The following is a 20,301-nucleotide window of genomic DNA, read 5'->3' as shown; positions in this document are numbered from 1 at the left end:
TAAAAAGTTTGTTACTTCGATTTCCCATGATGTCCTCAACAGAATTGACAATTTTAAATGAGAGAACTTTCCTTGCAAACAAAAAGTCTCCCCTAAAATTATTTCTTATTATGTATTTCTAATAATTCTTTTAAAAATATGAATATTTATTTACGTTTTGTCAAACACATCTTATTTCAATATATTTTTTTAATATCCGGATAAATCTAAATTCATTTTCAAGGCTGAGATGTATTGTTAAAATTAATATTGCACATCAGGAATAAAGAAAGCTGTTTCTTTATACAGAATTTTTAAATATGTATTTAATATATGTAATCCCAGACGAGGTCCTTAATGGGTAAGTGAATACCTCCTCATTTTACCCAAAAGTGATCTTACGAATCTCATTTCACGATCTTTTTTAACTATTACAACATTATAAAGGCTTCTATATTACAGACGCTTGTCTTTACCTCATTATTGTCAGTTGTGCCTTACTGCGTGTCTCATAAAGATGAATAAACAACATTTTAACAAACTCCTGTCATTAAGTTGCACAGAGACGAGACCTCTTAGCATTCCATGAATTCATCCTGTGGGTGGCGGGTCCGTCCCGTCGCAGAGAGAGGAACTTCAACATTGCCTGGGACTTGCGACCCAGGTGTAGGTTTAAGGGGCCCCTATCTAACGAGCGTTAAACGCTCACCTCTACCGTCCAAGCTCCTCTCTCTACCTAATAAAATTTGAAACGAACCTACTAGGTCTGCCTTCGACGAACGTTCTAAGAATGAACTGACGTTAGTCATGGACAGGCCCAAGTCTTTTAGTAGGTGGTAGAGAGATTTAGCTGTTATGCATCTCGCTCCTACTCCTACCGCGTACAGATTTACAACGAATCTATCCTTAGTGAGTTCGTTAGTGGGCTCGTAATACTTTTTGACCTTTGGTACTTGTTGACTATGATGGCATGGTCATGTTGTTTAAAATTCACGAATATAAAAATATGTCTGGTCGAGACATTGATACACAAATATCCTCTGGGGTTTTATATTGCTTCTCATAGGTATTCGCCATTATAGTCCAATCCGAAGACGATTTATTGATAGAGTAAGGCTTGACGTCTGATTTTGTTGCCCTAGTTCCATCTCTCACAAAAGCTGTTGATAGATTGTTCGTGTAATTCTTTATTACATATTTTACTAAAAAAGTAAATATAAGTTGATATGACATATTTGTACTACTAGTCTCAATAAAAATAGTTTTCTTTATTTCCATCAAAATAAAATAAACTGCCGGCAGAAAGATGGTGTCCGAGTAATGTACGAGTATATTTAATAAAGGTGTATTCCGATATGTTTATTGTTTATATATTTTTTGGTTCCCTTTATGACCTATATCTTAATTCTCTTTTGTTTAAAATAAACAATAGAAACATTACATATTTGATTCAAAAGTGACTATGAATTTTTATAACGATTGTTAAATTTGTAAACTATACAGCTTGGGATCTGACCGGCCAACATTATTTTCTATCGTGAATAAACTTTTTGTCGAAAGGTTGCCCAATTCTCGCCAAGGCCGTCAGGTCGTCAACAAAACGACAGGATATGATGCATTTATATCCGTTGATTATAAGTTCCGATAATGATGGTGGTTATGCCACAATGCAACAACAGTTCAATCACTGTGAGTTTTTGACTTACGACATATTTAGTCGGGGAGTCAGCAAGGCTGTACATTCCATGTATGCTGCGTTTTTGGATAATTAAAAAACAATTTAAATTTCATTGTTTAATATAATTTCTTTCTGAAGTGGCCTGAAATTGGTCTGTTTATAAAAGTTTTATACATATATATATATAATTTCAATATCCATAGAATTCCTGTGATGGTAACTTATTACACAATGTTATATTTAATTCAACTTTTATCCAGATAAAAAATAACAATTGTGAGCTTCGATACGAGAATAACAAATTTTATATTATATTTTCAAATAATTAAGTTTTTTTCCCTAATCTTATACGACAATAAACGGTCAGTTACATTTAGAAACGCTTACCTTATTAATATATTTAAAATATAATTGTCATCGTGTTGTACTTATTTGGAATGCATATTTTTAATTTAATATTTAACAAAATTATGAACAGTCAAAATAATACAAACTAACAATAGATTGTTAACGAAATTGTACCCCTAGTATGAGCTTTATAGTTAACGAAAATTATTCAAATTTTTGAGATCACAGTCATTTATTACCGTTAGTAGTGTTTTAACGGGGTAAACTATACTTTTCACTATCTATAACGCTCATGCTGATGGTATGATATGTGGAATCTTCATTAAAATGAGTTAAAAGTAAAACAAAATTAAATTGGATTTAATAAAATCATGTACAGTCATAAATTGATGATTCATTACTTACTTATTCAAAGAGGAGTTTGAAAAACTATTGATGAGAATATTATAATTAAATCCAGCAACATTAGTTCACCATGTATACCTCTAATTACTTCTAAGTTAACGATTATAAACGAGTCTTGATTCAAAAAAAATTATATTTTATGTAAATTCTCATAAAACAATAAATTTCTTAAACAGGCCCTAGTAATATCACATAATAATATCAGCCAAGAAAAGTATAAAACAAATACATCCATACATTCAGCCGCACCCATGTACACACAGTATACAATATGAGAGAGTCTCGCTCTTATTTACTATCACATAGGGTTTAATTTTACTTCCGCTTCGTCCTTTTCTTTGATCTCCTGCGGACTGGTGTACTTGCTTGTCTTTGAACAGCAGGTTAGAAGAGCGAGGGCGAGGGCTGCGAGAGCCACCGCCACTCCCGCTAGGATCGCCCCCCCTCGCTCCAGCACCGCTCGTACGGATCTCAGTTCAGATAGCACTTCCGGAGAAATTTGAACCTTTTGCTCCACCCAAAACACCGGGAACATCATCCGGGGAACGTTTTCATAGAGTCTGCAATGGGAAAATAGCTACTTAGTATATGTATTTTAATTGTATGTATTTGAATTTTGGTATAAATACGACGTTTGGAAGAACGACAGTTGAGTTCAGATAGTGCGGATCGTTGAACAATATGAATATGAAGAACCTTCGAGAAATACGAGGATTTTAGAAGAGCTGAAGTTTCAGTTTGGAATATTATGGAACGTACTATAAGATGTGACATTAGTGACGTCGGCAATGTTGTCTTTAAAAACAACGAATTACTATTAAATCCGATACTTATGAATTATTAGCTATGGTATTGTATTTTGTGCGTGTTACGTTAGCGCAACATATTAAAAAATAAATGAACATCGCTGGGGAAACATCATTGTATGGATATAATATGATATAACGAGTGACGCTGCTGACTCCGCGGAACGAACACCAAGCCGTGAGAACCAGAAGATTCCTGACACCACACAAGCAAGGGAATGGGATTGCTATCCTCACGTCGGGGCGAACGTGTATTCTAAGGTATAGGCTATAAGTTCTAATATGTAATTCTCATTATAATATACATATAAGTAAGTTTCGTAGTTTTCTTGGAACCTCTGGTTGCCAAATGTCATCCTATACAATTTGCGTGGTATTTTGTATATTAAATTTATTGTATGTGTGATTGTTTCTTTCCTATATATTGTAAACACACTTTGTATCTTCTTAAGGATGTTTTTGGTTAGTATTGTCTTTTAATACAATTTGGGCCACTAGTTACTGTATAATATACGGTAGTAAAATTATATTTATTGACTAATATAACTCACGCAATATTTGGTGTCGGTTCAATAAAAATATTAAATTGAAATCTTCCCGCCACATCCACTGGCACTCCGAGTCTCTGAAATAGATGGTAAATATTTATATCCATTAACAGAGAATGAATAACAAGGTAATTTTTTAATTAAAATGTCACTAATGCAGCCAGGACACATAAATAATGAAAATTGGAATTCTTAATTAAGAATATTTACCTAGTACAAGTATTAAAATGTATTCAACAACTACGATTATGATAAGACCGTCTGATAGCCATCCAATATTCAATGCAGGTTCACCTTGAATAATCTAGATAGTACTTGCAATTAAAGAAAAACATAACGAATTCTAACAGGAAGTTTGTCTTGGTGTATCTGATTTATTTGATTCCCTTCACTACAAGAAAATACAAATAGACTTCACCAAAATAATGCAGGTGATAGGTTTTAAATGCAATTATGTGGAACCATTAAATTTCCAAAAAACAATCGGTACATCACTATACAATGAAGTTATATGTAAGAAACCTGTTGAAAGCTGATTTTTAACCGGAAGAGCACCTACTTTCTGCTGCAATACTCACCGGTTCTATGGCGAAGTAAAAGGAATGCAATTCAGGATCTGGCGACAAGCCTGTGACGTAGGACCTCAGTTCAGGATCCCCGTACAGAAAATGAGGCAAGGACATGAAAGCCGGGCTGCCGTAACGACACGCGGAGACATTCATTGTACCGCTCCAACTGCACTCACCGCTGCAGAAGCAGGCGTTGTCGGGAGATCTTGAAGCTGTAATAGACATTCTAGGTTTTATTTAGATGAAATCGAATTTGTTATTTTTTTAAGAATTTCTAAATCAACTTAAGATTTGTTGTTTTGATGAGCTATTAGTGATTAGTGTGTGGGTATATAAAGAAATATTTTTTATTTATTTGTCTTACTCGTAACTATTTCTTTGATAAACTATAGACTGTTTAATGTACACCAAGTTGTTTACATAAGTACCGTTCCATGAACATTTAACTTTCCATCATAATTTCTGTCCAATATTTGTTAAGACTTAAATTTAATTGAATATGAAAATGTAACAATGCAACAGAACGACAAAAATCAGCGATAAAAACATATATCTGCGCGTGAATACTTCGTTGTATCATTAAAAGCTGCAAGTGAACTCACAGTTATCGAAGCTGGCTTCGGTCATGGTGTACTTGTTGTAGAGAACTCCGTCTAAACTTCCGCTGCTATTATACTCTAAGTGGACTGTCCGACAGAGATCTGGGACAAAGAGAGTGAAAGGCTCTTCGGTCAAATTGTGGGCCATCATCTCTCCAGCGCTACCAGTTATCTTAAAATATATATCAAAATTAAATATAATTTGTGTTCATAATTTTTTTATGAAAGTAATTTCAGACTGAATTTGTCCGTTACGTTATAAACAAGCTCGATTTTGCTGTGAATTACCTGAGAGCACGCCCCTTCATAAAACGGAAGACTTTCGTAATTGTTCCACCTGAGTATCTGTCCGGGATAAGTTCCACTGGCCTCTCCTGTTGCTACTTCTACCAAACCCTCAGTATCCATCGAATTATTTCTCTGTAATTTTGTGTCATTCGTTTATATACTATTAATTTATTTAAAAATACACCTCATGATTCAATAAATAGTTGAGTTTATTGGATACATATTATGAGTAGCTTTTAAATTTTATAATCTTTATACAGACATGTTTACTTTCTCCGTCCTTATAATAATATCGTTAATATTTATCACATTAACTTTATCAATCAACAAATGAACATTCGTATTGACTAATCAAACGCTGAGGATCAGCTTCTAATGTAATTCGTAATGTATCAAATATTAAGCATCTGCATAATATCCGTCTCTTTTTAAGAATCAATTGATATTAACGACTCTTAGAAGGACGAGATGTTGGACTATCATTAAATTACTATTGCTCATTTACTTTTTAGTATGTTAAAGGAAAGAAAAACAAAGACAATTAGTATTTAAATATACCTCGTAAAACAGACCGAACCGGTCTACTGGCGGCGCCCCTCCGGTTGTGGTTGAGGGAAGAATCCTCGCTATATCCAAAAACGGATCTTCGTAACCTTCGAAAAACAGTTCTTCAGCGGTCCTCGTCACCGAGAAACCTTGACCCAGCATAGCGAGACCCATAGATAGACCCTTCTGCTGAATAAAACCCCAGTGTCTCGAACGATAGACTGCAGACTGAAATTTATGTTAAGTTATATCTTTGAATATAAATTATTTAACGTAACAATTCCTCAGAGAATAACAGTGTTTCGAGTCCATAGAGACTATGAGAATATTATTCTTTATAATTTTTAATTTATTTATCCTTCGTGCATCATTTATATTGAAGGCTGTGTCTGTGACTGTTTACTTTATCGAGTTACTTTTAGAAACGAAATTGTCATAATGTCTACTCTTCAATGGATACCTAATTGATTATTGGCAATAAGTTAGTTTAGCTTATATTAATCAACAAACAAACTTTCCTACAATTCTCTGCTATAAAAATTATAACGTTATAACTTCGTGACTGAAATCTATGTTTAAGTGATGGTTATATTTCTATTGAAATACTAATGTGTACTTCAGACTTGGGTTCAGATAGAAATATACTAAGTATCTTAGAACAATAAATATTGGAATGCACCACCAGAGACATGTAGCGTCCGTGCAATGGAATTATACACATTACAATTCTCCTTCCATGATCCCAAAGAAACTACGTTTAATTGCGGGATAAATACAGCCTATATTTTAAACTGATATTTAAGATACATTACTGTATAGTTAAAATAAAATGCTCTTGTTATTTGTCCATGCAGAGTTATAAACATTCAAACATCCTGACAAAGATTCGCATTTAAGTTAGTAGGATTTATTGTCAATCCAGTGATCACTTACTGCTGCTATGACGTTTATAATAGTTATGTTATCCTTCATGGTCCCGTTGCTGAACTCCTCGTCGAAGTACCAGCTTCGTTGAGTTCGGTAAGACACGGAGTGGTTCTGGTTGTTGAAGGACACGTTGATATGCCGACGATGCTCACGAAAACGATACGGACCTAACGTTTAAAAGTAATTGTAATAATTAAGATGAAATTATACAGAAATATATAATATAATCCAGATCTTTATAAAATATTTCTATAAGAAAAGTCGTTCGGACACGCTCGTTGAATTTAATTATCGTCCCATCAAATGTTTTCATGTGGTAACGTACGTTCAGTGATATACTTATTTTGTTTTATATTCAGTAGAAAAAATTAAGTAGCAATATAAAAGTTGTCTATTTGAGTGCTTTAAGTCATCTCGTTTCTCGTTTAAATTTTAGCAAATTAATAATTCGATACATGAAATTTCAAGTCGTTTTTCCTTAAAAATATCGAGGACAGAAAGACAAAGCCGTGTTAAAACAACCAGCCAACCACAAAGACAAGACAATTGACAACTGTTCTTCGAGGTAATAATTTCATATTTAAAAGGAAAAAAACATTATTTATTAATTACTTTGATGTGAAAAATGCAGAAAATGTATGATAAAATAAACAAAAGAATGGAGATAATTCATCAAGTAAATTAACTGACGTACATGTGTTCTAAGTTTAATACAACAAAACTTTTGATGGCCACGGTCATGGTCATGTTTAAATGAAACTAATATTTTTCTGATTATACTACGCGTATTTTATTATAAAAAACTACATACTCCCGACGTTTCGGCTACTTTGCAGCAACCGTGAACACGGCAGACGAGATGTGAATGTCTGTCAGTTGGTCCTGTTATTATGAATACTCGCGAAAGTCTTAGATCTCATTAAGTTCGTGTTTATGCAAAAACTGTAATGAAAGACAATATGTAACGAAAATTTTTATCGACTAATCTCGACTTCTAATGACCTAATAAAGTCATAAGTTTATCTCAATAATTATGATAAAATGTTTTAAAAATTTTAAAGCAAAAGATTATACATTTTTTGTCTCGGGCTAAAATAATTTAATTCGAGGCTATCAACGTTTTTATTATGTATAATGTTATTGATCTGTAGAAACTATATATATCAAATAAAAAAATACTAATCACTAGGTATATCTATTAGATAATTTTTCAAATTATCAAATTAATAGATCCGTATTTGTCATTTTTTATATATATATATATATTATAAATCTCAACATTTGATCTTGATAGCATACCTAAGCATAAAATTACAAATTCAAGAATATTTATCGCAGTTGTATTGAATAGTAATTCTGTTGAAATTTGCAAACCAAATCATATGTTTAATAGTAATATTTATATAAATAATTCATTTTATAATCGGGATTAACGCTAGCTCATGAAGTATTCGAGCGGGACAAATTAAGCAAGTTGCGTTTTAACTTTTCGTGAGTTGATTTTGAAACGAATTTTTTTCATTTGATTTTACCAAAAACATACATTAGTTGGCATGTAACGCGCTAGGGATGTTTGTTTATTTTGTGATATAGTCCAATATTACCAGTCAAATGAAAATATGATAAATTAATTTATTTGCTGTGTGAATAGATTATAGAATTATAAATGTCAGATTAGGTTCAGAAATTTTATTTCTGTAATGCTGTTAATATACTTAATGAAAAATACCAAATATAATGCCTCAGAGACATGTCTGCGACTAGTACAAATACTTCACTATATAAAATATTAATCATCAATCAATCATCAATACATATTATAAAACAAAGTCCCTCGCCGCGGCTGTCTGTCTGTCTGTTCGCGATAAACGGAAAAGCTACTGCAACGATTATCCAACAGTTATCCCCACTCGATAGCGTGGTTCTCGAGGAAGGTTTTAGTATATAATTTGTTAAGTTTTTGTATTTACTTGTGTGTACATTAACCATACTTGTTGAAGACGTCGGGAGAACATGAGCCGTCTGAGAGCTTTTAACGAAAACGCTGCCTAAAGTCTCTGAGATATAACAAAATAAAATATGGTGGAATTGTGTTTTTTATATAGGTCTACAAAAAGGTCCGCGGTGGCATATGTCTATACCTTAAGGATAACATACTATATCCATTTTACAACTTTTGAAAATTGGCATTCCTAACCGTTTATTGGAAAGCTATTTATGTAAATACTGTATTAAGTCTTTACAAAATAAATTACTTCGTTTTCAAGCCTACATCAGTATCCGAAAATACTTTTCAAATCATTTAAATCAGGCGTACCATTTGAAAGTTATCATAAAATAAGTTTAATAATTCTCAAAACTGAATAGGTTATTTTATATTTTGTAAAGAGCCCGTACGAAGCCGGGTCTGGTGCCCAGTACTATATAAAGCCCGTTGTCCGGTTATATATGATGTGTAAGATCTTTAAAAATTGGCAAATTTTGATGCTGTTGTTCTTAAAAGATAGAGTGATTTTTTCGCTTACGTTACAAATGCTGTTTGAGCTGTGCTAGGTATCGCAAAATATTAAAGAATTGTGGATGATATATAGAGCTAAAGTAATGTTTACTACAGCATTCGTCTATCCCTTGAGCATACTTATAGTTGATATGAATACTTTAGTAGTATTGAAAATTTTTCAATATAATAAGAATGCCATTCAGTATGAGATATAATTTTTTATCATTTCAAATAACTCGGTTCGCTTCGAGTACTCCGCGATGATTAATTTTTATAATGGCTAAAAATGAACATATTTTTTTGTCGCCGTGTTAGACCGGGCCGTTCCTCGGGTCCGAAAGTTTAGGCAGTGTATAAAAATGTATTTTATTAAGGCATACAGAAAAAGTCAACTATTGCACTGCTTATTGATATACGTTAACGCTAAGTTATTTTATGATTCCAGTAACACGAGCAACCTCTATAGCGTTTCATTGGTTCGAGAAAATATAAAAAAAGAAGTAGAAAAACAGCATATTTTTAGACCGCTTAATTTTAGAAATCACTTTTTACAGTATTGTAATGGGTAGCAGATTTAAATATTTCTGAAAATATTCATGACACAAAAGCACTCCGTTCTTGCCCTGTACCACGAAACTCTGGGATGGGATGTTATTTATACGGGTACATCAGCGATGCATATTTTATAACGAAACTAAATTTTATCTTCGCTCTTTTTTCTCAAGTTTTCGATAAATTAGGACCTACGGCGATGATGTCCAACCCGACCAGTATTCTAATACCTGTATTCAAACGTATTTCTCTTAATTTTTCCATTCCGTTTTGAGTATTCACACTTGTTATGTTGTACATACTAAGGTTCTATCATAATTCATTACCAGCAGCTCCTAAGCCAGTACTTAGGATAATATTTTAAAGTTAGTTTGATAATTAGTAGGCACCGATTAATATATTTTTTCTAATAGTGTTGTTGTTTTGTAATTTCTTTAAATAATACTTTTCAATTATTATTGTGTGTACTTAGTAATTTGATATTTTAGTAAGGTTGTTGTAGCATTTACTCGGCACCGACTTGAACATTATAAAATAATTATTTAATATTATTTTCTATTTAATTAAATAAAAATACATACTACTTTGTACGAAGTAAATTTATTTTTTTGTTTTTTAGTTCACTGCTTGAACTCGTTTTTTTTTTCTTGTTGAAATTAATTTTATTTCACGATTTTATATCCTCAGTTCCTCAGATCCTCAGTTCCATAAGCTAGTCGCCCCTACAATATTTGAGAGTTCACCTCGATTTCTCTGGTTCGTCAAACCCTGGTTTGCTTATTATGGGACCACCTTTAACATATTTACTTTGCAATAAAAAAAACAATCATCAAAATCGATTCTCAAACAACGAAGTTATCCGCGAACCACCATAAAAAACGCATATATACGGTCGATTAAGAAACCTTCTTCTTTTTGAATTCGACTAAAAACGCAATATTTTTTGAGAAATAATTTCATAAAATTCGGATAATAGTAAGGGTTATCTGTATTTTTCATATATATATATATATATTTTTAATTCCCGATTGCAAGCAGAGAGAGCTGCTACCAGATAGTTCTTTCTAAAAAAAAAAGACTGTTCTGTAGCAAGTAGCAAGGAGAAAAATACACATAAGGTTATTTAGCAAGAATTTAATCAATGTAGTGTCAATATCATGTCGACATACTTCATGAAGCGCAGATTTTATACAAATACGAAGGAGGGGAGAGATTAAACATATCTGGACAAATAAAATAATAAAAATAAGATTTAAATACTTGCGGAGACGTCACACTAAAACAGTCTTATTTATGGAAAGAACAGCAATAGCTAGGACGGCTCCGCGGGTATTATTCGTCATAATTATTAAGAACGTAAGTTTTCTTTTAAATATATATATTACATAAATGTTGCGTGTCCATGAAATTTCAAAAAATTGTACTAACATACTGGCAGCTTTAAGGATTACCTTTTTTTTGCTAGTAATTTGAATTAAGTTATAGAATGAAATAAATTTTGAAGAATAATCTTTATAGTGAATGGTTTCTTTGGTTATGATCGGGCTTTTATTGGTAACTTTTCGATGAAATATTTAAGAATATGTTATTGTGTTAATAAAATAGACCGATACAAACAAATACATATACATTTCTCAAGCTTTTTACTTAAAAGGACCCATTATTATAACGATATATTCAAACAAAACTTCATATAATTTACTTTCATTTTAAAACGATAGCTAGCTACAGGAATAGGTTATCATATTTATCTGTATATAAGATACTAGGTGCCAGCCCCTGCTTCTCACGGGCTCTTTACAAAATATAAAATAACCTATTTAGTTTTGAGAATTATTAAACTTATTTTATGATAACTTTCCAATGGTACGTCTGATTTAAATGATTTGAAAAGTATTTTCGGATACTGATGTAGGCTTGAAAACGAAGTAATTAATTTGTAAAGACTTAATACCGTATTTATGTAAATAGCTTTTCAATAAACGCTTTAGGAATGCTAATTTTCAAAAGTTGTAAAATGGATATAGTATGTTATCCTTAAGGTATAAACATATGCCACCGGGGACTTTTCTGTAGACCTATATAAAATACACAATTCCACCCATACATTGTTTTGTTATATCTCAAAGGGTTTTGGCAGCGTTTTCGTTAAAAGCTCTCAGACGGCTCATGTTCTCCCGACGTCTTCAACAAGTATCGTTAATGTACACACAAGTAAATACAAAAACTTATCAAAATTATATACTAAAACCATCCTCGAGAATCACGCTATCGAGTGGTGAAAACCGTTTGACAATTGGTGCAGTAGTTTTTCTGTTTATCACGAACAGACAGACACACAGACGCGGCGGGGTACTTTATTTTATAATATATATTGATTTAAGTCAATTTTAGAATTCTCGCATACTTTAAACTTTCCACAAAAAAACATACATTTTGTTTTTAACTAAGCGTCTGGCAGGATGTGCTAATTTTCATTGTTAGCGAATTAGTCTGATTGACTTTGTATTACTTATAAGAACAAATCAATATTCATTCTTCGCATATCACTCGCAAAAAACTTTAAGCCAACTTTACCTAGTTCCTCCAGATTGGGCAGCTCCTCCGGAAACCGATCGGCGTTGGTCCAATTAAAAACGTACACGTTAAAGAAGAGAGGGAGTGAAGGTGCGACCCATTCCTTGTAGCCGCGGGAAGTTGGCGTTAATGTCACTTGCTGAAAAATTCATTAAAAATATAATAATCCATTGTTATACAAACATTAAATTGAGATTTTTGTGAATAGTCATAACTTAATGTACGTTAAAGTAGCCCAACTTTCGGCTAGTCCGTAGTAAGAGATCTTATGCCGTGAACGTGTCCATGTTTTTCTCAACCAAACCATATTTATTATATTTGCTTCTAATATTAGAAATGAACAGTTTAGTTGTCGTCTATTTTCTTGCGTAAGAAACAAATTTGATTGAAATTATGGCTTTTGATTTCAATGTTTCAATTTTGTCAGTTACTATTAATAGCTAACAACCATCACGTCAAAAGTTCTTTAAGCAACATTGTTGTCATCAAATAGGACACTAAGGAGCGACTCTTTCATATCTATTAACCTATAAACTGAGCCATCTAGACCAAATAATTGATAAGGTTGCTTTAATGTGTCCAGATCAACCAGATGTTATATCAAGGGAATTGTTCCATCGTTGATCGATTATCCACAATTAATTACAATTGAAACCTTCATTATTTTTAACGTTAGAAATATATTACGATTTTTATTTATCAATTTATAATTATTATAAATTATTAGGTGTTTCATTAAATATTTTTTGATCGTATTCATTCGTGAGATTAAAAAAAAAATGTCCTGTCGATTTCGATATTTGCATTTTCCTTGTAAGTATTATTATATCACGTTGTATGATAATTTACATTCTTTTCTCACGGATACATTTAAGCTGCACATAATGATTGAAAAACAAACGGAGTTATTAGGACAAACTGTACTGTACTGTACTACGGACAACTGTACTACGGATATTTTATTTGTATATTCACAGTGGTGGCGTAAGCGTAACTCAAGCGGTAGCACGTATTGTTTTATTTCAACTTGTTGGTACATGTTTCATAACTCTCATGATCCTGAACTGTCTTAAGCCACTAATGATCTCGTAATCCGGTTATATTTAGTAACCATAAAAACTTTATGTCATGTAGATAAGCTGGAATTTATATTTGCATAATTGATATAAACATTTTATATGCGTCAAGCGAATCGGAGATAGAATTTATGATACAAATTAATATCGGTCGGATAAAGGGTCTCATTTGTCAAGTAGGGGTTCTGTATCCACAAACGTTAAAGTCTTGGGTATAACTTAAGTCAGCCAATTACACAAATATCACATTACGAAACAATTATCTCTATAATTCTAAAGAGTATGCGGTTAGGTTAGTGTTGCTATATAAAAATTCTTTATCCTAAGCCGCTTCATTTTGACGACAATCGAGAATATAACATATAGAATAGATAATAGAGGTAAGATATTAATTAATATTACTGAAAGCTTTTAAACATTTTCAGATAACTTATATGACGGACGGACAAATGTGTGAAACAAAATATATGTTTACGCATACGTTTCTGTCAAATAGTTCACGAAACCCTGAAATCACCACAGCGTAATATCTATTTCAATTCTTAACAAATAACAAATATTTACATATAGTACGAATGGTTATAATCCAAGCGGAAAAACAATAAAGATGTTATTTACAAAATCCTTAATAACACTGAAAACGTGTTTTTAAAATCATATAGCTCTGATGTTCAAAGAGTAATGATCGAATTGTAAATGCTAAGAAAATATTTTAAATCCTAATTTCCAAACGATTGTTGTGTGGTAACAGTTAAAATAAAGCATTGTTTAGAACAGGCCGTTTCAATAATCCATATCAGTCATGTGGTTTAGGAGATTTAATAAATATGGCATACGTACAAAGTTAATAGTTGTGTAATATCTACTGTAAGATGAGTTGGTTCACGCTTCACTGTTCGCTACTTTGCTCTAGGTTTACAAACGATTAAGGTTTCAAAATAAATATCGTAATCAAGCCGTAGCGCCCTAGAGCCGATATTCTGCCCTCGTAACTTTATAAGAAATACAATTATTACACTCTCCTTCTATAGCAACTGCCCGGAAATTAGGGTTGTATATAGTCATTTTATTTTCCTAATGCTTAAACACACTGGTAGAAATATGTATTTAGATATATGAGTGTTAACTCAAAAAGATTTTTAAATGGCTTGTGCTTTTTAGCTCTGTTTGTTTTACGTATCGTATTTGCAAAAATTATTTACAAATCCTATAAATATCTTATAAGTTATAATAAGATAAAATGTTCAATAATTCCTGTTTTGATATTATTGTATGTAAATAAACAGTTGATTGGAAAGTTATGGTTGGAGGATAGGAATATACTCACTGATAAAAAGGCTAATTCGAAGACAGAATTCCACATCAGCGCTGTGACCAGGGCGGCACAGGCGAGGAGTGCTATCACGGCGACCGCCGTCCGACGATAAAGCGGGGCGCGCCCTCGCATGGCGCACCACCTATCACCTGTATTAAGATAATTACTGTTAACATTAAGTCGTAAATACTTCAAAAATCAATTCACATGGAAAACAATATTATACATTTCACGATTTCTAAGAAAAACGTTGTTGATATGAAAGCAAGGGAGCGAATGGGTACACAGGGCACACTGCGTTAGATTCAAAAATAAAGCTTTTTAATGTCATTTCTTGTGTACCTCGTCTTCACCTCCTCGGCGATATGTATATATAAAAATGAAACATTTAAACAAATATGAAACGGATAAATTAATTTCGTTCAAATCTGTTTTCCCTTTGTTAGGATTAGTTTCAATAAATAAATATTATAACAAAGTTTTGGTAACAAAGCTGTTATTATAAGCAATAAGTTTAACTACTGCATCACATTTATCCCAGAATTTATGCATCCAAATACAGTTCTATTGTTCTCATAGTTAAAGTGAAGGTTAATGGACTGTTGAACAACAAACAACAACAAACAACAAACAACAAAATATTTTGAGTGAATATCAATGTTTATAATAAAAATGCGTCTCAAATAAACATAATTTAGATTAGATAAGTTTTTTAATAATAAATTTCCAACTTCTCACAAAAAAGTATCCGCGCCGAGCTTTTTGCACCTTATTGATGCATCAAATGTGTTTGAGATAAAAATCAAGCGATAAGCCATCTTATAATCATGAATTATTTATTATTTACGAATTTATTTAGTCACGTTTTGGCTCTCAGATAGAATAAAAAATAATAATTTAAAAAAACTAAAAAAAATACGCTTTTATTGCTAATCGAACTAAAACGTAGCAAATACATAATTTTCAATTACAAAGAAATTTCATTACAGTAGTAGAAGGTCAAACAGTCACTCATAGTTACTCACCTCAAAATAAAATTATAATAAAATTTAAGTTATCAACAGAATAGTTTAATTCATAGTAAAAAGCGTGGGGTGCTTGATATTGCATGTCACAAGCGTTCCAGTGGCAACTATGTCTCTATGAGAGGAAAGACATGACATGTAGTCACATGCACTCTACGCTCTTTAAATTTTGATACGTATGCAAAGTTTCCAATTATTCAGACTTCTAGAAACCGGTGATAATTAAGCTAAAAGATTAAGTTACATACATACATACACACATACATACACACATACACACATACATACACACATACATACACACATACAACCCAAGCTAATAAAATCGTGTTAATAAATAAATCCTGATTATTATCTAATCCATATATAATTAATATATAATTAATATCCTATATATTTTCAATGTTTTCCCCGCTGAGCATTTAACAATGACAATTCATAATGTCCCGGGAGTTTAATAAAATATTGTTAGCACGAAACTATGTGAGAACTGAGAAGCGATCGCCCGTACTTCAATTAAACAACAAGAGACGAATCATATCGCATGCGTAGAACCCTTTTAACGTGATGTAACTACAATAATTCTACCGCGGAGTCAAAAAAGAACCATGTTTTTGACCACGCCGTTAAATGTGTGTACAAGCTAACGTTTAAAATTTTATTTAATGCCACAATTTGTATAAGATTCGTTCGGTTTTAATTAAACAACGCATTAAATTAATATACCTATTCAAAATCTACAAAAGTTAACAACAGATTTTGTAAAAAAATATATTGTAAAGTTCAAATTTATATTAATTTAAACTTCCAATTCGTTTGAAATAGAAATAATTTGAGAAACTTATTGTACATAGAATACATAGAATTAAATATATCTTAAAAAAAAATTTGAGCGCTGAATTAACGGATAAGCGGAAATATTCTTAAATAAGGCATAGACAGAGCCTTCGCCTGTCGAACTAAAAATATAACAACAAATAATTACTCGAGTTAATATAAATAGAAGCGTGTTCAATGAGGATTTTAATTTTTATTTAAACCTTATCCGATATTTCCGAATTAGTTCTCATTTTTCATATAATTCGTATTATTTTTTTTGCTTTGATTTTAATAATTTATCTGTAAACAAATGTTTTGTGTGTTATTCTAATAGTCTCCAATTATCTAATCGTCAAAAAACCTATTTATCATCCTGGAATATCTGTTTTTTTATAATAAATAACCATGTTATCTTTATATATTCTAATTTTGCATCTGTCATCGTTTTTAAACATAAACGTCTGTTTAACGACCGCTATTTTCTTTGTTGTTTTTTGTGATCTGTAATAAAACGGCAAGAGTTAAGTAAGTGCTTTCTTTTGTAATACCGGCGTAGTTAGTGATGTGTTATATTTTCGGCTATATGTTTACGATAAAACTATTGAAGTGCTGTGAATATACTTGTGAATTTAAAAAACCTTACAACGGCTATTGAACCTTAATTTTGAAATAGCTAAGTCAAGCTTTACCTTATCAAGTTATCAGTTAAATCTAAATTCACATTCAAATGTTATCTGAATGTATATAAAATAGCTAAAAGATTATGTATTTTTTTCTATATCCATATATTATCTTCATAGCAGACACTCAGCGATAACTAAAAAATTAAAATAATGGATTAATGTAGAATAAAATATTCTTGAATTATTTCAAATATATATTTATTTATTTAGCATATTATGATTTTTTTCTGATAGGTCGAGGTCGTGGCGATATTATCTTTATCACGTTTATTAGATTAATTCAAGAGATTTATTTCTTTAAGGATTATCTCAATCATTTGCTATAAAAATAATGCAAATGTCCAACATTTTTCGCATTAATTTAGTAATATTCTAAATAATTGTGAGTTTTATGTGTCTAGCGGTTAATGGGAAACTAAATAGTGACATTTACAAGGATTTTTTCACCAAATCAGCCAGTCGTGAGACTAGAGATTTGGAGATGGGAATTATTAAATTCTGTATAAAAGCGACAGAAAAAAAATGTTTAAAAAGAGTCATTGTATAAAAATATTTGTTAAAATTAATTTAATTAAAAACGAACCTAGATGAAAAAGGTGGCAAATATTTTCAAACTTTACGTTGTTTAATTTGTAACGAAACGTGCAAAATTATGTTACGCTATTTTTAAATATGATTTATATTACACTTGTTGGTCGTTCGGTTCCTGAGGTGTACCACAAGGATGCAATGACAGACGAGATGATAATGTCTCGTTAGACTTTGATCCCGTCTGCCCGTGAGTGTGACCACGGTGGCTGCAAAATAACCGAAACTTCGAGAGTGTGTAGTTTTAAATGTAATACAAAACGCGTAGTGTATCCGAAAATCTTGTTTTTATTTATAAAAAAAAAAATTATGAACACTGCAAGATAATTTAAAATAATCTGCAACCCTGCTATAGGCGACCGGTTAGCCTCGCTTTATACTCCCGTGACTGTCGTTAATACAAGTGTGAAACAATTACCTTACTTCTGACGTATTTAAAAACACTCCTCTTTAATAATCTAATAATTTTCAAAGTTAGAGAAGTATATTTTGAACTGTGCTTCAGGTTTTATATTTATTAAAACCAGTAAAAAGTATTTAATAAAAGTATTTTTCATAAAAAAAAAATGTAACAAATAACAATATCAAAACATTATTTCATTTTAATTCTGTATTGAATAACGTGTGCGGTTAAGTCAGTCGCGTGGTGCCAATGTCATGGGTCATCTTATTGGAATACAATCGTGATATTACATAATATTTTATACAACTTTGAATAAACTCGTCATAAAAGATGTTAATATTATTATGCTCTATTACTGGGAGAGTTAAGATTTAGTACCTTTACTATCAGTTTGCTTCGAGAAACTAAACACAGAGAGTTTGAAGTTATGATTCATAGATGTATGCACGTTGTTGTGTCAACGTATTTAGTTTGTTATAAGAGGCAAATTCGTGCTAAGGGTACATATATTATCCATAGTGAAACCTATTATTTAATGAAGAAAAAAAATTAAATTAATGATATCATAGAACAGAAAAATAAGATTTTCAACCAGATTACTTTGATTGTTTTGTATTGTTAAAGTTGTAGAAATTTTAAAGAAAAGTCTGGCAAGTAAGATTTGCTCCTAAAGGCTATTTAACGCTCATATTTTCTACGAGAGAATATTATTATCTCGAACCAGCCCAAACACAAAATGTGCACTGTCTACAGTTCGTCTCTATATTTCATTTTTATCTGTCATCAAATAACAATAACTTTCATTATGTTTCTAAACAAAATTATCATTATAATGGTTTTAAAAGACGAGAAATGCGTAATCGAATGATTCATTTAACTGTTTACTGTTTACACGTTTAAGGTAACTAACAGACGAGCGGATTTTACGACGGCCGCAATCGGAACATTGATTCATAGTAAGTGTCGAAAATAGGTGCAATAGCTATAGGTATCGCTCGTATATTGGGTGCCTTAATCAACAAAGTACCTGCATGGACAGACTTATGTTAATTAGAACACGTGTACAATGGTCATGATGTTTATTTTCTTTGCCTACATATTAAATGACTCAGACTATCATCAATATTTTTTAAATATAGCAACCCTGATTTGGATTTCAACAAAAACGTATACTTCTTTGAATCCACAGCTATAAAAATTGCCAGTATTATTTTAAATCAATAACACATACTTAACCAAAAAGTTTATATATAAAATTATTTAATTAATTCAGATTGGACACAAAAATAAAGCACTCGTTTCATTTACCGTGCGTTAATAAAGATACAAAGTACAAGTCCGTCGTGTCAATGTCAACACGTGCTCCGTGCAAACATAAAGATGTTTCAAATTCGTATAAATATTCAACACAGACTATCTTTATAGTCTAATTTATTAAAATCATTTGGTCACAGAATTAATCTCAAATATTTATAAGTTTTAATGTGTTATTAAATTATACGGTTCTCTCCAAAGACTATAAATTAATTCATCTTATATATTAGTTATTATATATATGTAAAATTATAAAATTATCGTTTGACTAATTTTTATATTCAAGTCGATATTTAAAAGAATACGTTTTTTTTTTTTTAACAGGCAACGCAATTTTGTATCATAGAGTAAGGTGTATGGTAGAGGGAAAATAATACAAATTATTATACTTTATCGGCACACAGAAGTTGATGAATAGGTAGCGATTATAATGATTTTATGAAGGTTTTATTTATCAAACAGTAACAATTAAACTTTCAGTATTAACGTAAAGGAAGCTCATAGTAACGATAAGCCATTCATCATTCAGGTATTTGTATCAATTGATTTCTAAGAATATCGTATTTTATTACATCTCTTAAAGTCACGTTTTTGAAGAAAATATTGTTTTACAATCCTAAGATTAAATTTCATAAGATTAACTACTAAAACCGGTTTCCTAATTTATTTCTATCAATTAGTATTTAGGATAAAATGGATCGAATGTTTTATGTTTACGTTTCGCTTAATCCAAGTCGGCATCACACTAGATACGGA

General features: G+C 31.4%; 1 protein-coding gene across 1 annotated transcript in view; it reads right to left on the bottom strand.

Annotated features, from left to right (window-relative positions):
• Positions 1–1,758: 1,758 nt before the first annotated feature.
• Positions 1,759–20,301, bottom strand: part of LOC116768658 (protein peste-like) — a 28,721-nt gene continuing 10,178 nt past the window's right edge. The window contains exons 2-10 of the mRNA XM_061526859.1: positions 14,726–14,862; positions 12,323–12,461; positions 6,700–6,860; positions 5,779–5,994; positions 5,221–5,352; positions 4,936–5,104; positions 4,343–4,545; positions 3,768–3,841; positions 1,759–2,970 (exon numbers count right to left, since the gene is read on the bottom strand). Of these exons, the coding sequence (XP_061382843.1) occupies positions 2,709–2,970; positions 3,768–3,841; positions 4,343–4,545; positions 4,936–5,104; positions 5,221–5,352; positions 5,779–5,994; positions 6,700–6,860; positions 12,323–12,461; positions 14,726–14,845 (1,476 nt within the window). The 5' untranslated portion in view covers positions 14,846–14,862 and the 3' untranslated portion in view covers positions 1,759–2,708. The remainder of the gene's footprint in view (positions 2,971–3,767; positions 3,842–4,342; positions 4,546–4,935; positions 5,105–5,220; positions 5,353–5,778; positions 5,995–6,699; positions 6,861–12,322; positions 12,462–14,725; positions 14,863–20,301) is intronic.

Source organism: Danaus plexippus, chromosome 4 (genome assembly GCF_018135715.1).
Source record: "Danaus plexippus chromosome 4, MEX_DaPlex, whole genome shotgun sequence".
Classification (NCBI taxonomy): domain Eukaryota; kingdom Metazoa; phylum Arthropoda; class Insecta; order Lepidoptera; family Nymphalidae; genus Danaus; species Danaus plexippus.
The sequence above is the reverse complement of the archived record's forward strand: the minus strand, read 5'-3'. Positions and strand labels throughout refer to the sequence as shown.